We start from the raw sequence: 19544 nt of genomic DNA on the forward strand, positions 1-19544 counted from the left end.
TGCATGATACCAAAATAAACATTATCAGTGAATAATTCACGATCAAACCAAAATTGCTTTAATTATGATTTTTCAGACAACGACTTCACATCATCGCTCTTTCAAAACTATCAGTAAAGTGTGAATTTTCTCAATTAGAAAAAGCAACAATTTTTACTTGGTATCATTCCTTGATGCAATTCTTAAAAGCACTTAACTGTAAACATTTTTTTCATTCATAAAACATGGATAATAATATTTTCAAGAGAGGGCATCTCATACCTTGTTCTCAAAACCAACTTGTGGGATGGTATCATGAAACATGCAAATAGCTTTCAAGGAAAAAATCACTTTCAATGAAGGGTTGGTAGAACTAGGCATATCAATGAAAGAAGAGCAGAAGTGACCTTGGTGTAGGTGAAGCCATCGCCAGAAGGTGTGCTGTGGTAGTTGAGGATGTCCAGACCAATGTTGCCATAGCCCTGAGGGCTGAAGGTGAAGGAGAAGGACTGGTCACCTAGCAGGGCTGGTAACACGTTCCACTGGGCTGTCAGTATGGCCTGTACACAACATACAGCAGTCATTATGGCCTGTACACATCATACAGCAGTCAGTATGGCCTGTACACATCATACAGCAGTCAGTATGGCCTGTACACATCATACAGCAGTATGGCCTGTACACATCATACAGCAGTCAGTATGGCCTGTACACATCATACAGCAGTCAGTATGGCCTGTACACATCATACAGCAGTCATTATGGTCTGTACGCATCATACAGCAGTCAGTATGGCCTGTACACATCATACAGCAGTCAGTATGGCCTGTACACATCATACAGCAGTCAGTATTGCCTGTACACAACATACAGCAGTCAGTATGGCCTGTACACATCATACAGCAGTATGACCTGTACACATCATACAGCAGTATGGCCTGTACACATCATACAGCAGTCAGTATGGCCTGTACACATCATACAGCAGTCAGTATGGCCTGTACACATCATACAGCAGTCAGTATGGCCTGTACACATCATACAGCAGTCAGTATGGCCTGTACACATCATACAGCAGTATGACCTGTACACATCATACAGCAGTCAGTATGGCCTGTACACATCATACAGCAGTCAGTATGGCCTGTACACATCATACAGCAGTCAGTATGGCCTGTACACATCATACAGCAGTCAGTATGGCCTGTACAAGCAGTCAGTATGGCCTGTACACATCATACAGCAGTCAGTATGGCCTGTACACATCATACAGCAGTCAGTATTGCCTGTACACATCATACAGCAGTCAGTATGGCCTGTACACATCATACAGCAGTCAGTATTGCCTGTACACATCATACAGCAGTCAGTATGGCCTGTACACATCATACAGCAGTCAGTATGACCTGTACACATCATACAGCAGTATGACCTGTACACATCATACAGCAGTCATTATGGCCTGTACACATCATACAGCAGTCATTATGGCCTGTACACATCATACAGCAGTCAGTATGGTCTGTACACATCATACAGCAGTCAGTATGGCCTGTACACAACATACAACAGTCATTATGGCCTGTACACATCATACAGCAGTATGACCTGTACACATCATACAGCAGTCAGTATGGTCTGTACACATCATACAGCAGTCATTATGGCCTGTACACATCATACAGCAGTCAGTATGACCTGTACACATCATACAGCAGTCAGTATGGTCTGTACACATCATACAGCAGTCACTATGACCTGTACATATCATACAGCAGTCACCATGCACTGTGAACGGTCTAAGGGAAACAACTCATTCCCAGTTTTCCAATTTTGTTACGGGGATTGTCTCCCTTGAGTGGAATGACCTATTTCCTCTTTTGCAGTGAAGCTAATTTTGTGTTGTGAGAATTGTTATTTGGCCACTCTCATTATTAGAATTTGCATAGGGGTGTTAGGTAAGTGTGGGGTAGAAACTGTAAAATGTTAGTTAGCATCTCCTATTATTAGAATTTACGTAAGGGGGGGACAGGATATGTATTATTGAGGTGATTTGTGGGGGAAAGAAAGGATTTGGTTTTATAAGAGAGGCTGTCTTCCCTTTCCGGTTGTGAGATGGTAGGGCCTTTTGGAAAATATCCCTTTTTGTATTAGGAAGAGGGGAAGTGAGGCATTCTTGAGCTGGAAGAGCTGATAGAACATTCAAGTGGATGTTGGTCCATGGGATTTGGGCTTAGTGGGGAATCAGTGCTTTGATTCTCAGGCTAAGTGTGAACACTTCTGTGGAGGTGTGTTTCACTGGAGAGACTGGTAAGGGAAAAATATTTTTCTGTTGTTGCTAGTGTGTGGAAGTGTGGGTTGAGTTAAAAATAATATATATATATATATTTCTGTTGTGGTGTTGTGAACTTTTAACAACTGTATTGTTGAGAAAAAATAAATAAATAAACAAATAAAAATGATTATAGTAGGCCTAGTTTGCATCAGTTTGACATGGTACAGTATATGACACCAAACTTGAAATTAATTCAGGGATGTTAATAATTTTTGTTTGGTTGGAACAGAATGTTCCCTTAAATTTAGTTTTGTCTGAGCCGCTGAATGGAGGCTCAGACATGGAGGGGGAATTCTGTGACAAGAGGGGTGAAACCAGGATACTCTTGTCCAGATCTATCGGGTCCTGGGGAGGCCGATCCAGCGAATCTCGGGGAGAGACCGACTCGGCGAGTTTTGAAGGAGGGGCCACGTGTTCGACTGGAAGCAGCAGCACGAGGCTCAACATTGGCTGGCGACCAACCGGGTGTGGAGACATCGGGTGTGGGGTCATCGTCAGCAAACGTGTTGGAGAGGCCAGACTGGGGCAGCTCCGAAGAGGCAATTGCGTCTACAGATGAGTAGAACTGTTGGAAGTTTTCCCCTCCCTAGCTAATTTCAGTGGCCATGATGTGTGAGTCATGAAATATTGGCTCTAGACTCGGGAATTGTGGACTTTATAAAGGACATTGGGTTGGGCTATTACTATAAGAGAAAAGTTTGGAAGAAAAGTCAGAGTAATAAAAAAATTGTGGAACTGTTAATTGGGCTGGTCTATTTTGTACTGCATGGTTTTTTTTTTCTTTGGTACTAAAAGTTGGGTGATGGGTGTATTTTTGGTTGATGTGGAAATTGGTTATTAGAACAACTGCCAGTTTGAAGCAAGCAAACTCAATTGAAGTAGTGTTGCCCCCTGCTAGTAAACCCTAGATAATCCGAGCTAGACTAGCAGGGTGACAGACTGTACTTTTGTTTTTACTGTCTTTGATTGTGGCGACACTTGTGTGCGTTTTCACTGTCTTTGATTGTGGCGACACTTGTGTGTGTTTTCACTGTCTTTGATTGTGGCGACACTTGTGTGCGTTTTCACTGTCTTTGATTGTGGCGACACTTGTGTGTGTTTTCACTGTCTTTGATTGTGGCGACACTTGTGTGCGTTTTCACTGTCTTTGATTGTGGCGACACATGTGTGTGTGTTTTCACTGTCTTTGATTGTGGCGACACTTGTGTGTGTTTTCACTGTCTTTGATTGTGGCAATACTTGCGAGCGTTTTAACTGTCTTTGATTGTAGCAATACTTGTGTTTTCATTGTGTTTGATTGTAGTGACATTTGTGTTTTCATTGATTTTGTAGTGATACTTGTGTGTGTTTTCAATGTGTTTGATTGTAATGATACTTGTGTTTCATTGTGTTTGATTGTAGTGATACATGTGTATATTTTCATTGCGTTTGATTGTAATGATACTTGTATTTTCATTGTGTAGGATTGTTGCAATATATGCGTGTTTTCTTTGTATTTGATTGTAATGATACTTGTGTTTTCATTGTGTTTGATTATAACAATACTTGTGTTTTCTTTGCGTTTGATTGTAACAATACTTGCGGTTTTTTTTGTATTTTTAACAATACTTGTGTTTTCTTTGTGTTTGATTGTAACGATACTTGTGTTTTCTTTGTGTTTGATTGTAATGATACTTTTTCTTTGTGTTTGTAATGATACTTTTTCTTTGTGTTTGTAATGATACTTTTTCTTTGTGTTTGATTGTAATGATACTTTTTTTGTGTTTGATTGTAACAATACTTGTGTGTTTTCATTGTGTTTGATTGTAATGATACTTATGTTTTCTTTGTGTTTGATTTTAACGATACTTGTGTGTTTTCATTGTGTTTGATTGTAATGATGCTTGTGCGTGTTTTGTTTGTGTTTGATTGTAACGATACTTGTGCGTGTTTTGTTTGTGTCTGATTGTAACAATACTTGTGTTTTCATTGTGTTTGATTGTAGACAGAGAGCTGAGAACACAACAGTACCTGATAGATGGCATCATTACGGTTCTGCAGGCGGGTGATGCAGGCGGAGATGTCGAGGTTCGACCCCTGACAGTCTGGGATCTTGTTCAGGCCCTGGGCCACCATGTAGACAGCAATGATGGTGTGCAGAACCGACGGTTCATAGGGCACCATGTCGTCTGTGATCCTCTCCGTCTTGTCACAGAGCGAGGGGAAAGGCAGCGGTCGCCTGGCGTTGTGGATCTTACAGCGGTGGATGGACTGGTAGATCTCCTCAAACCAGTCGTCAGGGATGCCCTGCCGCTGGGTGAAGGTGAGGGAGGTGACAAAGGAGCGGAAGTCCTCCACAGCAGTGGCATAGGGTCGCACCACCAGGGCTCCTCCAGCCTGCTCCTCCAGCCCCTGCAGGACCCAGTTGTCATGGCCCCAGCCCGTGGTCACCACCCACACAAAGCTGTCCGGCCGGCCGCGCTTCTTGGCCGCCTGCAGCAGGAGGCGGGTGTGGGCAGGGAGGGTGAAGAGGATGACTGCACGCGACCCCACCTGCTGACTCACCCGGTCCAGAGCCACTTCTGCCGCACTCACATCTGCGTTCAGAGGCAGGGGGACCGCCTGAAATGGAACCCCCCCATCACTGAGTCATTGAGCTCTTCCCTTCCCCATAACACACACTGCTTCACTTACATCCTCCCCCCCCCTTCCCCATAACACACACTGCTTCACTTACATCCCCCCCCCTTCCCCCATAACACACACTGCTTCACTTACATCCCCCCCCCTTCCCCATAACACACACTGCTTCACTTACATCCCCCCCCCCTTCCCCATAACACACACTGCTTCACTTACATCCTCCCCCCTTCCCCATAACACACACTGCTTCACTTACATCCCCCCCCCCTTCCCCATAACACACACTGCTTCACTTACATCCCCCCCCCTTCCCCATAACACACACTGCTTCACTTACATCCCCCCCCCTTCCCCATAACACACACTGCTTCACTTACACCCCCCCCCACCCCCCTCCCCATGACACAGACTGCTTCACTTACATCGCCCCCCCCTTCCCTATAACACACACTGCTTCACTTACATCCTCCCCCTTCCCTATAACACACACTGCTTCACTTACATCCTCCCCCTTCCCTATAACACACACTGCTTCACTTACATCCCCCCCCCCTTCCCCATAACACACACTGCTTCACTTACATCCCCCCCCCCTTCCCTATAACACACACTGCTTCACTTACATCCTCCCCCTTCCCTATAACACACACTGCTTCACTTACATCCTCCCCCTTCCCTATAACACACACTGCTTCACTTACATCCTCCCCCCCATTCCCATAACACACACTGCTTCACTTACATCCCCCCCCTTCCCCATAACACACACTGCTTCACTTACATCCCCCCCCTTCCCCATAACACACACTGCTTCACTTACATCCCCCCTCCCAACACACTGCTCCTTACATCCCCCCTTCCCATAACACACACTGCTTCACTTACATCCTCCCCCCCATTCCCCATAACACACACTGCTTCACTTACATCCCCCCCCTTCCCCATAACACACACTGCTTCACTTACATCCCCCCCCCTTCCCCATAACACACACTGCTTCACTTACATCCCCCCCCCTTCCCCATAACACACACTGCTTCACTTACATCCCCCCCCCTTCCCTATAACACACACTGCTTCACTTACATCCTCCCCCCCCCTTCCCCATAACACACACTGCTTCACTTCCTCAGTGTGCCACTTTAGTTCCTCCCAACTAAACACAACACTGACCTGTTTCATAAACCACTTTAGTTCCTCCCCACAAAACACAACACAACACTGACCCGTTTCATAAACCACTTTAGTTCCCACAAAACACAACACTGACCTGTTTCATAAACCACTTCAGTTCCTCCCCACACAACACAACACTGACCTGTTTCATAAACCACTTCAGTTCCTTCCCACACAACACAACACTGACCTGTTTCATAAACCACTTCAGTTCCTTCCCACACAACACAACACTGACCTGTTTCATAAACCACTTTAGTTCCTCCCCACAAAACACAACACAACACTGACCTGTTTCATAAACCACTTTAATTCCTCCCCACACAACACAACACAACACTGACCTGTTTCATAAACCACTTCAGTTCCTCCCCACACAGCACAACACTGACCTGTTTCATAAACCACTTTAGTTCCTCCCCACAAAACACAACACAACACTGACCTGTTTCATAAACCACTTCAGTTCCTCCCCACACAACACTGACCTGTTTCATAAACCACTTTAGTTCCCACAAAACACAACACAACACTGACCTGTTTCATCAACCACTTGAATTCCTCCCTACACAACACAACACTGACCTTTTTCATAAACCACTTCAGTTCCTCCCCCACACAACACAACACAACACTGACCTGTTTCATAAACCACTTTAGTTCCCACACAACACAACACAACACTGACCTGTTTCATAAACCGCTTAAGTTCCTCCCCACAAAACACAAAACAACACTGACCTGTTTCATAAACCACTTTAATTCCTCCCTACACAACACAACACTGAACTGTTTCATAAACCACTTTAATTCCTCCCTACACAACACAATAAAACACTGACCTGTTTCATAAACCACATCCTCATTTTTCTCCACAACACTCCACCATCTACATTCCTTTCATTTTGGCTTCTTCACAAGCACTCTGTCAGGAAGGTCAAAATGAAAGGGAAAAGACATACTGTTCTGCATACTGTTCAATGGAAGGGGCCTAGAGCTGTAGGTTATACCCTTTTACTATTTCATGTTCTTTTATTATGTTCTTTTATTACTATATGTTTAGCTGTGGGAAGGTACCTGACTGATACATCAACAGCTGTGGGGAAGGTGGGTGTACCTTACCTGACTGATACATCAACAGCTGTGGGGAAGGTACCTGACTGATACATCAACAGCTGTGGGGAAGGTGGGTGTACCTTACCTGACTGATACATCAACAGCTGTGGGGAAGGTACCTGACTGATACATCAACAGCTGTGGGGAAGGTGGGTGTTTCTTACCTGACTGATACATCAACAGCTGTGGGGAAGGTACCTGACTGATACATCAACAGCTGTGGGGAAGGTGGGTGTTTCCTTACCTGACTGATACATCAACAGCTGTGGGGAAGGTACCTGACTGATACATCAACAGCTGTGGGGAAGGTGGGTGTTCCTTACCTGACTGATACATCAACAGCTGTGGGGAAGGTGGGTGTTCTTACCTGACTGATACATCAACAGCTGTGGGAAGGTACCTGACTGATACATCAACAGCTGTGGGAGTGGTGTTCCTTACCTGACTGATACATCAACAGCTGTGGGGAAGGTGGGTGTTCCTTACCTGACTGATACATCAACAGCTGTGGGGAAGGTGGGTGTACCTTACCTGACTGATACATCAACAGCTGTGGGGAAGGTGGGTGTACCTTACCTGACCAATACAAGCACTTTGATCAACAGCTGATTGACGCAACAGTTCTTTCTGTGCATCCTCCATGCTGGGGTCGATCGTGTAGATCACAGAGGCGTAATCCCAGTTCATTTTTTGCATCAACTGAAAACAAAAGAAGAAAAACATCGCATAAAAAGGAGGAATACAACCACTTGAGTAAAGCACTGTCTTCCAGAGAGAAATCCATTACACTGACAAGCAAATATATCAGAAAAATATAACTGAAGCAACAATCACTTGGAATATTTTGTTCCCTGTGTCTCAGTAGTGACAGATTATCTCCAAGCCTTCTTCCATGTGTCATGTGTCAGTGGTACTGATTCTATCTTCAAGCCCTCTTCCATATGTCATGTGTCAGTGGTTACTGATTCTATCTTCAAGCCTTCTTCCATGTTTTATGTGTCTCAGTGGTAACTGATTATCTCCAACCCTTCTTCCATGTGTCATGTGTCAGTGGTTACTGATTCTATGACATTGCATGCCTTCTTCCATGTGTCACATGTCTCAGTGGTTACTGATTATTTCCAAGCCTCCTTCAACCAGGGGCATAGATTAAACAAAATAAACCTGGAAACCTGAAGGGAAGGGGAATCATTCACATTTCAGGCCCTTTCAGTCATGCAGCGCAGATTAAAAGTGTAATGGGGGGCAGGGGGGAGAGTCAAAAGCCAAACATGGAGCAGAAGTGAACATGTGAGGGGGAAAAGGAGATGATTCACATCTCAAGGCCTTCATGACAGTAAGATGAACCATCAAGACAAGGGAAACAATTGCATTCTCTGTGCTTTCTTCAATCAGAAAAAGTAAAAAATGCATATCTCTGAGCTGTCTTCAGTCAGAAAAGAGAAAAAAACATCCTGTATTAATCATATGCTTTCTTCAGTTAGAAAAAGGATATAATTCCCATCTCTATGTTTCTTCAAATGAAGAAAGTTCATAAAAACTGTGGGTTATAAGACTCACTCTAGATAAAAGGTGTCCCTTCTTGTCTCCATGCTTTTTTTTCTAGTCAGAATTGGAAAATAATTCCTGTCTGTAATTTTTTCAGCCAGAAAAGAGAAATAATTTGCCCCCGCATGCTTCAGTCGTAAAAGGGAAATAGTTCCCGTCCATGCTGTCTTCATTCTACAAAAGGGAAATAATTCTTGTCTGTATGTTCTTCAGTAAGAAAAGGGAAATGACTCCTGCCCCTTGCTTTCTATGATCAAGAGAAGGGAAATAATTCAGGTCTCCATGTTTTCTTCAGTATATTTTATTGTCTCAACAACAGACATTCATGAGTGGTGTTTGTTATTTAAATAATACATGAAAATCACAGTCAATCAATATGAATACATACAAGACGTAAAATGCTTACATGCTTATGTGTGTCAGTATGTTCTTGATTTCCAACTGGAACAGTGTGTCAGAATGTTCTTGATTTCCAACTGGAATAGTGTGTCAGAATGTTCTTGATTTCCTACTGGAACAGTGTATCAGAATGTTCTTGATTTCCAACTGGAACAGTGTGTCAGAATGTTCTTGATTTCCTACTGGAAAGGTGTGTCAGAATGTTCTTGATTTCCTATTAGACTAGTGTGCCAGAATTTCCTAGATTTCTTATTGGACAAGTGTGTCAGAATGTTCTAGGTTTCCTATTGGACTAGTGTTTCAGAATATAGGTTTCCTATTGGACCAGTGTGTCAGAATGGTCTAGGTTTCCTGTTGGATGAGGGTGTCACAATGTTCTTGGTTTCCTATTGAATGAAAGTGTCACAATGTTCTAGATTTCCAAATGGATGAGGGTGCAAATGTTCTAGATTTCTTCTTTGACCAGTGAGTCAAATTTATAGAGGTTTTTCTGACTTGAAATCCAGAAAATGCTCAATATTCGAACATCATTTGGTTCAGTCAAGTGCGTCTTTAGGTTTCAGCTGTCCACATATTTTCACAAAATGTTATGTAAAGAGATGACATTTCATGTGAATAGTCCAGTCTGTTTGTGTATGCACATGATAATTATTCAAGTTTGAGCTGGCGATGGTAATCAATGGACTTATCAAACAACCTAATTTATCAGTAAAATAGAAATCCAGTCTGCTTTGTGGTAGCTAGCTATATCTGAGTCCTATGTTTCTGTGCCTTTTCTCTCTCTCTCTACCTATGTACAAGCAGTTACAAGTGTACAAGCAAAGCCCATGCACTTCTTTCTCTATCTATGCAACCAATAGCTTGAACTAACTCATACACACACTCTCTCTCTCTCTCTCTCTCTCTCTCTCTCTCTATGTGCCAGTAGCTGTAAATGGAAGTCAAAGAGCAAAGCCCATATACCCCTTTCTCTCTACTAATGTGCTAGTCACTACAACCCTAAGAGCAAAGCCCATATGCCCCTTTCTCTCTCCCTACCAATGTTCCAGTACCAACTCTAAGAGCAAACCCCCCCCTTCCCCTCTCTCTCTCTCTACCAATGTACCAGTACCAAATCTGACATGACACATGGAAGAAGGCTTGGAGACAGAATCAGTAACCACTGACACATGACATATGCCCCTTTCTCTCTCTCTCTACCAATGTACCAGTACCAACTCTAAGAGCAAAGCCCATGTGCCCCTTTCTCTCTCTCTACCAATGTGCCAGTACCAACTCCAAGAGCAAAGCCCACATGCCCCTTTCTTTCTCTCTCTCTCTCTACCAATGTACCAGTAACTACAACTCTAAGAGCAAAGCCCATGTGATAAGGAAATGTGAGTGACCTGTAAGAGAGCGGTGGCCATGACGTCATGTGGCGGCACCACACTGAGGAAATGCTGGGACATGGTAAGGTCCCGCAGTTTGGGGCTCATGGCAGATGGAGACACAGATGTGATGCCTGTGGCTGCCAGGATGCTGCTGACAGCCAGGGAGTTGGCGTTGCCGTCTGGCACAAAGGCCACAACACTGGAGGGCGGCATGACCTGGGCCGTCTTGCCCGTGTCACACAGCGGGTAGCCGCTCAGCAGGTTGAACACATCCTGCTCTAACCTCAGGGTGGAGCTGCATGTGTCCAGTGCAATGCCACCCAGCCTCAAGGATTCTGGGTAACGGTTGTCCAGGTTGCCGTTCACCCTGTGATGAAAATAAAACATGAAGCAATGCCACCCAGCCTCAAGGATTCTGGGTCATGGTTGTCCAGGTTCCCATTTTCCCTGTGGGAACACCGCCCAGGTGAACAGAAACATCAACATAAACCATGGTGAAGCAGTTTTTGCGACAGTCAGCACCACAGTAAATGAAATATTTATGTAACAGTCAGCACAACAGTACATAAAACATTTCTGTGACAGTCAGCATCACAGTAAATGAAATATTTATGTAACAGTCAGCACAACAGTACATAAAACATTTCTGTGACAGTCAGCATCACAGTAAATGAAATATTTCTGTGACAGTCAGCACCACAGTACATAAAACATTTCTGTGACAGTCAGCACCACAGTAAATGAAACACTTCTGTGATAGTCAGCACAACAGTACATAAAACATTTCTGTTACTGTCAGCACAACAGTACATAAAACACTTCTGCAACAGTCAGCACAACAGTACATAAAACATTTCTGTGACACTCAGCACCACAGTACATAAAACATTTCTGTGACAGTCAGCACCACAGTACATAAAACATTTCTGTGACAGTCAGCATCACAGTAAATGAAACATTTCTGAGACAGTCAGCACCAAACAAGAAACCAAAACAATATGCAGCACAGCAGGCCATCACATCAGCAAGAATGTATACATCCCTCAGCAAGAAAGAGATGGGGACGACAGAAGAACTGGGTGAAAAAAGCACAGAGACAGAAAGAAAGTGAGGCACGGTCAGGTCACAAAGCGTCATCAACAACTTCAAAACAACCAACACAGCAAACATGAACAAACACCAATCTTCCTGCCTACCTACCTAAGTACCTACCAACCAACACAGCAAACATGAATAAACACCAATCTTCCTGCCTACCTACCTAAGTACCTACCAACCAACACAGCAAACATGAACAAACACCAATCTTCCTGCCTACCTACCTAAGTACCTACCAACCAACACAGCAAACATGAACAAACACCAATCTTACTGCCTACCTACCTACCTACCTACCTACCTACCTACCAACTAACACAGCAAACATGACCAAACACCATCAGCCAAATGGCCAAAAAAAGAACCAGCATCAGCTGTCAAAGGCATAGAAAAGAGAGGAGGAAGAGTGGGGAGAGAAATAGGCACACACACACACAGAGAATCACCTGTCACTGGTACAGAAGAGGGAGACAGACACAGAGAGAGAGCAATGAGGAGGAGAAGAGAAAGAGGGAGAGAGACTCACCTGTCAGTGGTATAGAAGAGGGAGACACAGAGAGAGAAGGAGGAAGAGGGGGCGAGAAACAGGGAGAGAGACTCACCTGTCAATGGTACAGAAGAAGGAGACAGAGAGACACAGAGAGGGAGGGTGGGGGGGAGAGAAAGAGGGAGAAAGAGAGAATCACCTGTCAATGGTACAGAAGAGGGAGACAGACAGAGAGAAAGAAAGGGGGGGGGGAGAAGAAAGAGTGGGGGAGAGAGAGAGAGAGAGAATCACCTGAGAATGGTAATTGGTATAGAAGAGACAGACAGACAGACAGAGAGAGAAAGAGGGGTGATGAAGAGGAAGGGAGAGAAAGAGGGAGAGAGAGTCACCTGTCAAAGGTATAGAAGAGACAGACAGACACATAGAGAGGAAGACAGGTTGAGAGAAAGAGGGAGAATCACCTGTCAACGGTATAGAAGAGGACAGACAGACAGACAGACAGACACAGAGAGAGGAAGATGGTGGAGAGAAAGAAGGAGAGAGAATCGCCTGTCAATGGTACAGAAGAGACAGACAGATACAGACAGAGAGATGTAGAGGGGTGGACAGAAAGAGGGAGAATCCCTTGTCAATGGTATAGAAGAGACAGACAGACAGACAGAGGGAAGAAGAGGGGGAGAGGGAGAGGGAGAGAGAATCACCTGTCAATGGTATAGAAGAGACAGACAGACAGAGAGAGAGGGAGGGGGGGGAGAGGAGGGAGAGAAAGATGGAGAGAGAATCGCCTGTCAATGGTACAGAAGAGACAGACAGACAGAGGGAGGGAGGGAGGTGGGGCAGGGAGAGAAAGAGTGAAATAATCACATGTAATAGTACAGAAGAGGGACACAGACACAGAGAAAAGGAGGAAGAGGGGGGGGGAGAGAAAGAGGGAAAGAGAATCACCTGTTCATGGTATAGAAGAGAGAGACAGGTAGGCAAAGACAGAGTGAGAAAGAGGAAGTGAGGAGAAGAGGGAGAGACAGACAGACAGAGACAGAGAGACTGACCTGTCAATGGCACAGAAGAGAGACAGACAGACATGCAGGCAGAGACAGAATAAGAAAGAGGTGGGGAGAGGGAGGGGGAGACGGAACTCAAAACTCAGAACTCAAAACGTTTTCATTCAAGGATTAAGATGGAGGGGGGGAGAGAGAGAAAAAGAGGGAAAGAGAGACTGACCTGTCAATGGCATAGAAGAGAGAGACAGACTGGCAGAGAGAGAATAAGAAATAGGGAGGAGGAGAGGAGATTCAAGATTCAAGATGATTTATTCATATATTGGCCAGGGCCCCTTATGAAGGGGTATATGAACATAATGCAATGAAAACACCATAGTGCAAACTGCAATGGCTCTGAGTGCTGCAGACTAGGGGGCTAGTTGGCCTTTAGGAACCATCCCAACGTTGACTGTCCTAAAACCCTCTTGGCTGAGAGAGTGGGGATGTAACTTGGGCCAGACACTCTCAACTATAATCAAATTCTAGCCCGGATAGTCGGGACAGCAGTTACTTCCTCTGTCGTTCTGATGGTAATAGTTGAACAAGACTGACTATCATACAGTGCAACATATATGGAAAACTTGGTAAAACATCAGTTCCAAATGAAAACTAGCCCAGCTACGAAATATGATGCAGAAAAAATCAGTAAAGGACAGGGAGAGAGCGAGTGACCTGTCAATGGCATAGAAGAAGGCCATCATCTTGAAGAAGTCAGTGCCCAGGTTGATGGAGCTGCAGGCGAAGGGGTCAGAGGGGCTGCGCTGATGGATGTCTCCGATGTAGACCAGATTGAGCTCCAGGGGGGAAGGCTTGGGCATGTAGCGGGAAGGGAAGTGCTGTGGGAAGGGGTTGACACATACACAGCTCTCATACGGAATGCAGTAGGCCTGGTAGGGCAGGTCATAGGTGATGTCCAGCTTCAGGAAGTCAGTGTCGTTGTAGGACCCCACCTGCAAGCAGCGTGGGACAGTGGTTTAGAGTGTGAGTGAGTGAGTGAGTGAGTGTGTGTGCATGTGTGTGTGTGTGTGCATGTGTGTGTGTGTGTGTGAGAGAGAGAGAGAGAGAAAGAGAGAGACTGGGAGACACACAACAAGAACAGGAAGTTTAATTGAACCAGGCCATCTGCCCATGTCAAGGGGGTGGGATCACAAAGGGGGGATGTGAAATGGTCAACAAACACCAACATAATTATGTTTCAGGTTGACCAGTCAATGAAATAGCATTATTTCAAACTTTAAATGCATCGGTCAGATACCCTGTTAGTCTGTTTGTACATCTGGCATCAGAAATAGGGAGACAGGGAGAGACAAAGAGAGACAGGGGGAGACAAAGAGAGAGGGAGACAGAGAGAGAGAGACAGGCAGAGAGAGAGAGATAGTGAGTCTGTATGTGTGTCTGTGTCTGTGTGTGTGTGTGTGAATAATTCAGAACTGAAATTAAACAATTTAATTAAATAGTCAAGTCTAAGAAAAAACAAAAGTCACTGTTATCTCTTTAGGGATCAATCTTTTGTTGCAAAAAGCAACTGCATGCACACATAGAAAAATGTCCACACATACGGAAACAAGGTATGGTATGTTGAATACTGTATAATTTACTTCATTTCCCATTGACCTATATTTAAAGCAATATCTCCAATAATGCAAGCTTGACAAACATATTCATATCTTTTTCTTTTTTTACGATAGAAAAAAATGGCAGTAACATGCCCTGTCTTTCAGAAAAGAAGACAGACTCTCTCTCAAGCACACACACACACACACACACACACACACACACTCCAACACACAGTTACATCTACATACATTATCACACTCACATTTTCGAACATATAATTTCCATCCAGTATGCCATCATAATTCTTGGTGACGTTGTATATGTGGTATCCACGAGAGCTTTCTCCCGTGCTCTCATAGTAGAATGGCTGCTTAGTGTCATCCTTGAAGCGGACTTGTCTGATGTGGTCCAGCACAATGTCTCGACGATCTCCCGTCACCACAAACTTCGGGCACAGGCCTTCAGTGGTGTTGCACACAGCTCTCAAAGCGCCATCTATCCCCAGCCCCACGGACCAAACGGCGTTGACGACATACAGCACATAGGGGTCCTGTATGTAGTCGTCCTGACGTGACAGTCCTCGCTGCTGACAGATGCTTGCACTGACAGGGGACCTACAGCCAATCTGAGCTTCATAGTACTCCCTGAACCAAGGGTCACGGCTGTAGTTGGAAGGAGTCTTGTCTTCCAGGTACAGGTCAAAGTCAGGAACATCGGCTGTCTCCACATCAAAGATGATGACGTTTTTCCTGCTGTTGCGATCCCCCAGCAATGGCTGCAGCTTGTGGAGGAAATCAATGTCGTAGCCCCACTTGTCAGTGGCGATCCACAAGACGTTCTCCCTGGCGTCAGTGTTCCTGCCTGCAGCCTGCAGGATGGGCAGAGGGTCCTTCACCAGCAGCACCACCACCTGGGACTGCGATGCCGCCACGATGTCGCGAACGATGCCTTCTGCCTGCATGCTGATGGGCAGGTGGGGCTTGTCCCCCAGGGTGTAGTTATTGTGGATACACACCAGGTTCAGTGTGGCCAGGCGCATGAACTCGCGGGTCATGGTCAGACCCACCGTCTCTCGGGACGTCACCACCTGCACATTGGTCAGGTTGAAATTCTTCAGGTAAGAGATGATGGCCCGGGACTGCTTGTCATCAGCCGGCACTGAGCGCAGAAGGTAGTGATACCTGACCGGGTCCTGAAGCTCTAAGCCAGTGGCTCCGTAGGTGACCTGGGGCACGCCGATGGCATTGAGGATGTCTGCCACACGAATGGTGGATGCAGTGGTGAAGGGGCCCACATAGGCCAGGATATCACGGCGGTTGATCTCCAGCCCTCCGCTCAGCGTCAGGCGCAGGTTGCCGCTGTGAAGGTTGGCCACAAGGTTGGCGGCTCGGGAAGGACTGCGGCACACGTCAATGCCCACCCCTCCTATCTTCACTGAGTTCAGCCTCCCGGAAAAGTTGCCCCGTTTCTGGTTCATGTAGTCAATGGCATAGTGGAAAGCCTCCAGCAGCTGAAGGCCTTGGCGCTGGTTCAAACCTCCACAGGTGTAGGGGGTCGAGCCCTCCGTGTGCACATCAAACAGACCTGTAACCAGCATCCCTCATGTCTACAGCATGTCATGTCAATGTCACCAGAATCTGTTGAGTCAGTGTCACCGCTATCCTTCATGTCAACAGCATCTGTCACATCAATGTCACCAGCATCTCCCTCCCCCCTGTCATTCACACACTCACTCCCTTCCCCCTGTCTCACCCCCTTCCCTCCCTCCCCCATCCCTCCCTTCCCCCTGTCTCATCCCCCTCCCTCCCTTCCCCCTGTCTCATCCCCCTCCCTCCCTCCCCCCTGTCTCACCCCCTCCCTGCCCCTGTCTCTCCCCCCTCCCTCCCTCCCCCCTAACTCACCCCCTCCCTCCCTCCTCTTCCCCCTCCCTCCCTTTCCCCTGTCTCACCCCCTCCCTCCCTCCTCCTCCCCCTCCTTCCCTTTCCCCTGTCTCACCCCTCCCTCCATCTCCCTCCCTCCCCCCTCTCAATTACCCCCTCCATCCCCCCTTTCTCACCCTTCTCCCTCCCTCCCTCCCTCCGTCTCCACTATCTCTCTCCTGTCTCACCCCCTCCCTCCCCCATCTCACCACCCTCCCTCCCACCTGTCACCCCTCCCTCTCCCTCCCTCTCCCCTCTGTTACCCCCTCCCTCCCCCATGTCTCACCACCTTCCTCCCCCCCCCTCTCACCTCCCACCCTCCAGTCTTTGCCCCCCTCCTCTCAACCCTTCCTTCGCCTCCCTCCCCCTGTCTCACCCCTCCCTCCCCCCCTCTCTCACTCCCTCCCTCCCTTCCCTCTGTCTCTACCCCCCCCCACCCCCCCCCCCCACCCCCCAACCGGAACCCTAACCCACTTGCTCTTCACTAAAAAATCATGTTCAAGGTCTACTTTGTCTCTGCCTTTCACTCTTCACTGAAAACAATTTTTTCAAACCCTATCTGCAAGCACTCCCGATTTCCTGCTTCTCCAACCCTGCCCATGCCTGCCAACTCATTTTGCAGGTATGAGGAATGAGAGAACGGGATGAGAGGGGGGAGGGAGAGGGGAAACAGAGAGAGACAGAGACAAAGAGAGACAGAAAGTGGTGGTCATGAGTGTTTCATATGATTTGAAAATTTTTCTTTCATGTAAAGCCTCTGAGCTCTCAGAGAGAAAAAAGTGCTGCACAAATAAATCTTATGTTGATGATGATGATGATGAAGATGATGATGATGATAATGATAATAAATGTACAGGTCCCCTACTCACCCACAATGTACAGGTCTCCAGGAATAAAGGTGAAGTTCTTGAAGTTGGCATCGATCCCCTCACACAACAAGCAGCCATCAGTGCATTCAGACTTCACATGTATGTATTCTCCTGGAACCCAGGTGTTCAGGTAGGTCATGTTGCCATCTGCTGACACTGTTGCTACCTGCACAATCACACATCCCATGGACATACACATCACAGCCGTCAGTAACACAGGTCAGGTAGTAGGTCTGTCCACTCTACACATCACAGCCATCACTAACACATGTCAGGTAGTAGGTCTGTCCACTCTACACATCACAGCCGTCAGTAACACAGGTCAGGTAGTAGGTCTGTCCACTCTACACATCACAGCCATCACTAACACATGTCAGGTAGTAGGTCTGTCCACTCTACACATCACAGCCGTCAGTAACACAGGTCAGGTAGTAGGTCTGTCCACTCTACACATCACAGCTGTCAGTAACACAGGTCAGGTGGTTCTGTCCACTCTACACATCACAGCCATCACTAACACATGTCAGGTAGTAGGTCTGTCCACTCTACACATCACAGCCGTCAGTAACACACGTCAGGTAGTAGTCTGTCCACTCTACACATCACAGCCGTCAGTAACACATGTCAGGTAGTAGGTCTGTCCACTCTACACATCACAGCCGTCAGTAACACATGTCAGGTAGTAGGTCTGTCCACTCTACACATCACAGCCGTCAGTAACACATGTCAGGTAGTAGGTCTGTCCACTCTACACATCACAGCCATCAGTAACACATGTCAGGTGGGTCTGTCCACTCTACACATCACAGCCATCAGTAACACATGTCAGGTAGTAGGTCTGTCCACTCTACACATCACAGCCGTCAGTAACACATGTCAGGTAGTAGGTCTGTCCACTCTACACATCACAGCCATCAGTAACACATGTCAGGTGGGTCTGTCCACTCTACACATCACAGCCATCAGTAACACATGTCAGGTGGGTCTGTCCACTCTACACATCACAGCCGTCAGTAACACAGGTCAGGTAGTAGGTCTGTCCACTCTACACATCACAGCCATCACTAACACATGTCAGGTGGGTCTGTCCACTCTACACATCACAGCTGTCAGTAACACAGGTCAGGTGGTTCTGTCCACTCTACACATCACAGCTGTCAGTAACACAGGTCAGGTGGTTCTGTCCACTCTACACATCACAGCCGTCAGTAACACAGGTCAGGTAGTAGGTCTGTCCACTCTACACATCACAGCTGTCAGTAACACAGGTCAGGTGGTTCTGTCCACTCTACACATCACAGCCGTCAGTAACACAGGTCAGGTGGGTCTGTCCACTCTACACATCACAGCCGTCAGTAACACACGTCAGGTAGTAGGTCTGTCCACTCTACACATCACAGCTGTCAGTAACACAGGTCAGGTGGTTCTGTCCACTCTACACATCACAGCCGTCAGTAACACAGGTCAGGTGGGTCTGTCCACTCGACACATCACAGCCATCAGTAACACATGTCAGGTAGTAGGTCTGTCCACTCTACACATCACAGCCGTCAGTAACACAGGTCAGGTAGTAGGTCTGTCCACTCTACACATCACAGCTGTCAGTAACACAGGTCAGGTGGTTCTGTCCACTCTACACATCACAGCTGTCAGTAACACAGGTCAGGTGGTTCTGTCCACTCTACACATCACAGCTGTCAGTAACACAGGTCAGGTGGTTCTGTCCACTCTACACATCACAGCTGTCAGTAACACAGGTCAGGTGGTTCTGTCCACTCTACACATCACAGCCGTCAGTAACACAGGTCAGGTAGTAGGTCTGTCCACTCTACACATCACAGCTGTCAGTAACACAGGTCAGGTGGTTCTGTCCACTCTACACATCACAGCCGTCAGTAACACAGGTCAGGTGGTTTGTCCACTCTACACATCACAGCCGTCAGTAACACAGGTCAGGTGGGTCTGTCCACTCGACACATCACAGCCATCAGTAACACATGTCAGGCAGTAGGTCTGTCCACTCGACACA

General features: G+C 46.5%; 1 protein-coding gene across 2 annotated transcripts in view; it reads right to left on the bottom strand.

The window, feature by feature from the left end:
• The window catches only part of LOC143274691 (uncharacterized), a 95331-nt gene that overhangs the window by 13111 nt on the left and 62676 nt on the right, over positions 1-19544 (bottom strand). For both annotated transcript variants that reach the window (XM_076578580.1, XM_076578579.1), the window contains exons 21-27: positions 17516-17681; positions 14990-16311; positions 13843-14120; positions 10561-10912; positions 7805-7927; positions 4325-4915; positions 387-539 (exon numbers count right to left, since the gene is read on the bottom strand). In XM_076578580.1, the coding sequence (XP_076434695.1) occupies positions 387-539; positions 4325-4915; positions 7805-7927; positions 10561-10912; positions 13843-14120; positions 14990-16311; positions 17516-17681 (2985 nt within the window). The remainder of the gene's footprint in view (positions 1-386; positions 540-4324; positions 4916-7804; positions 7928-10560; positions 10913-13842; positions 14121-14989; positions 16312-17515; positions 17682-19544) is intronic.

This window comes from Babylonia areolata, chromosome 29, assembly GCF_041734735.1.
Source record: "Babylonia areolata isolate BAREFJ2019XMU chromosome 29, ASM4173473v1, whole genome shotgun sequence".
NCBI lineage: Eukaryota > Metazoa > Mollusca > Gastropoda > Neogastropoda > Buccinidae > Babylonia > Babylonia areolata.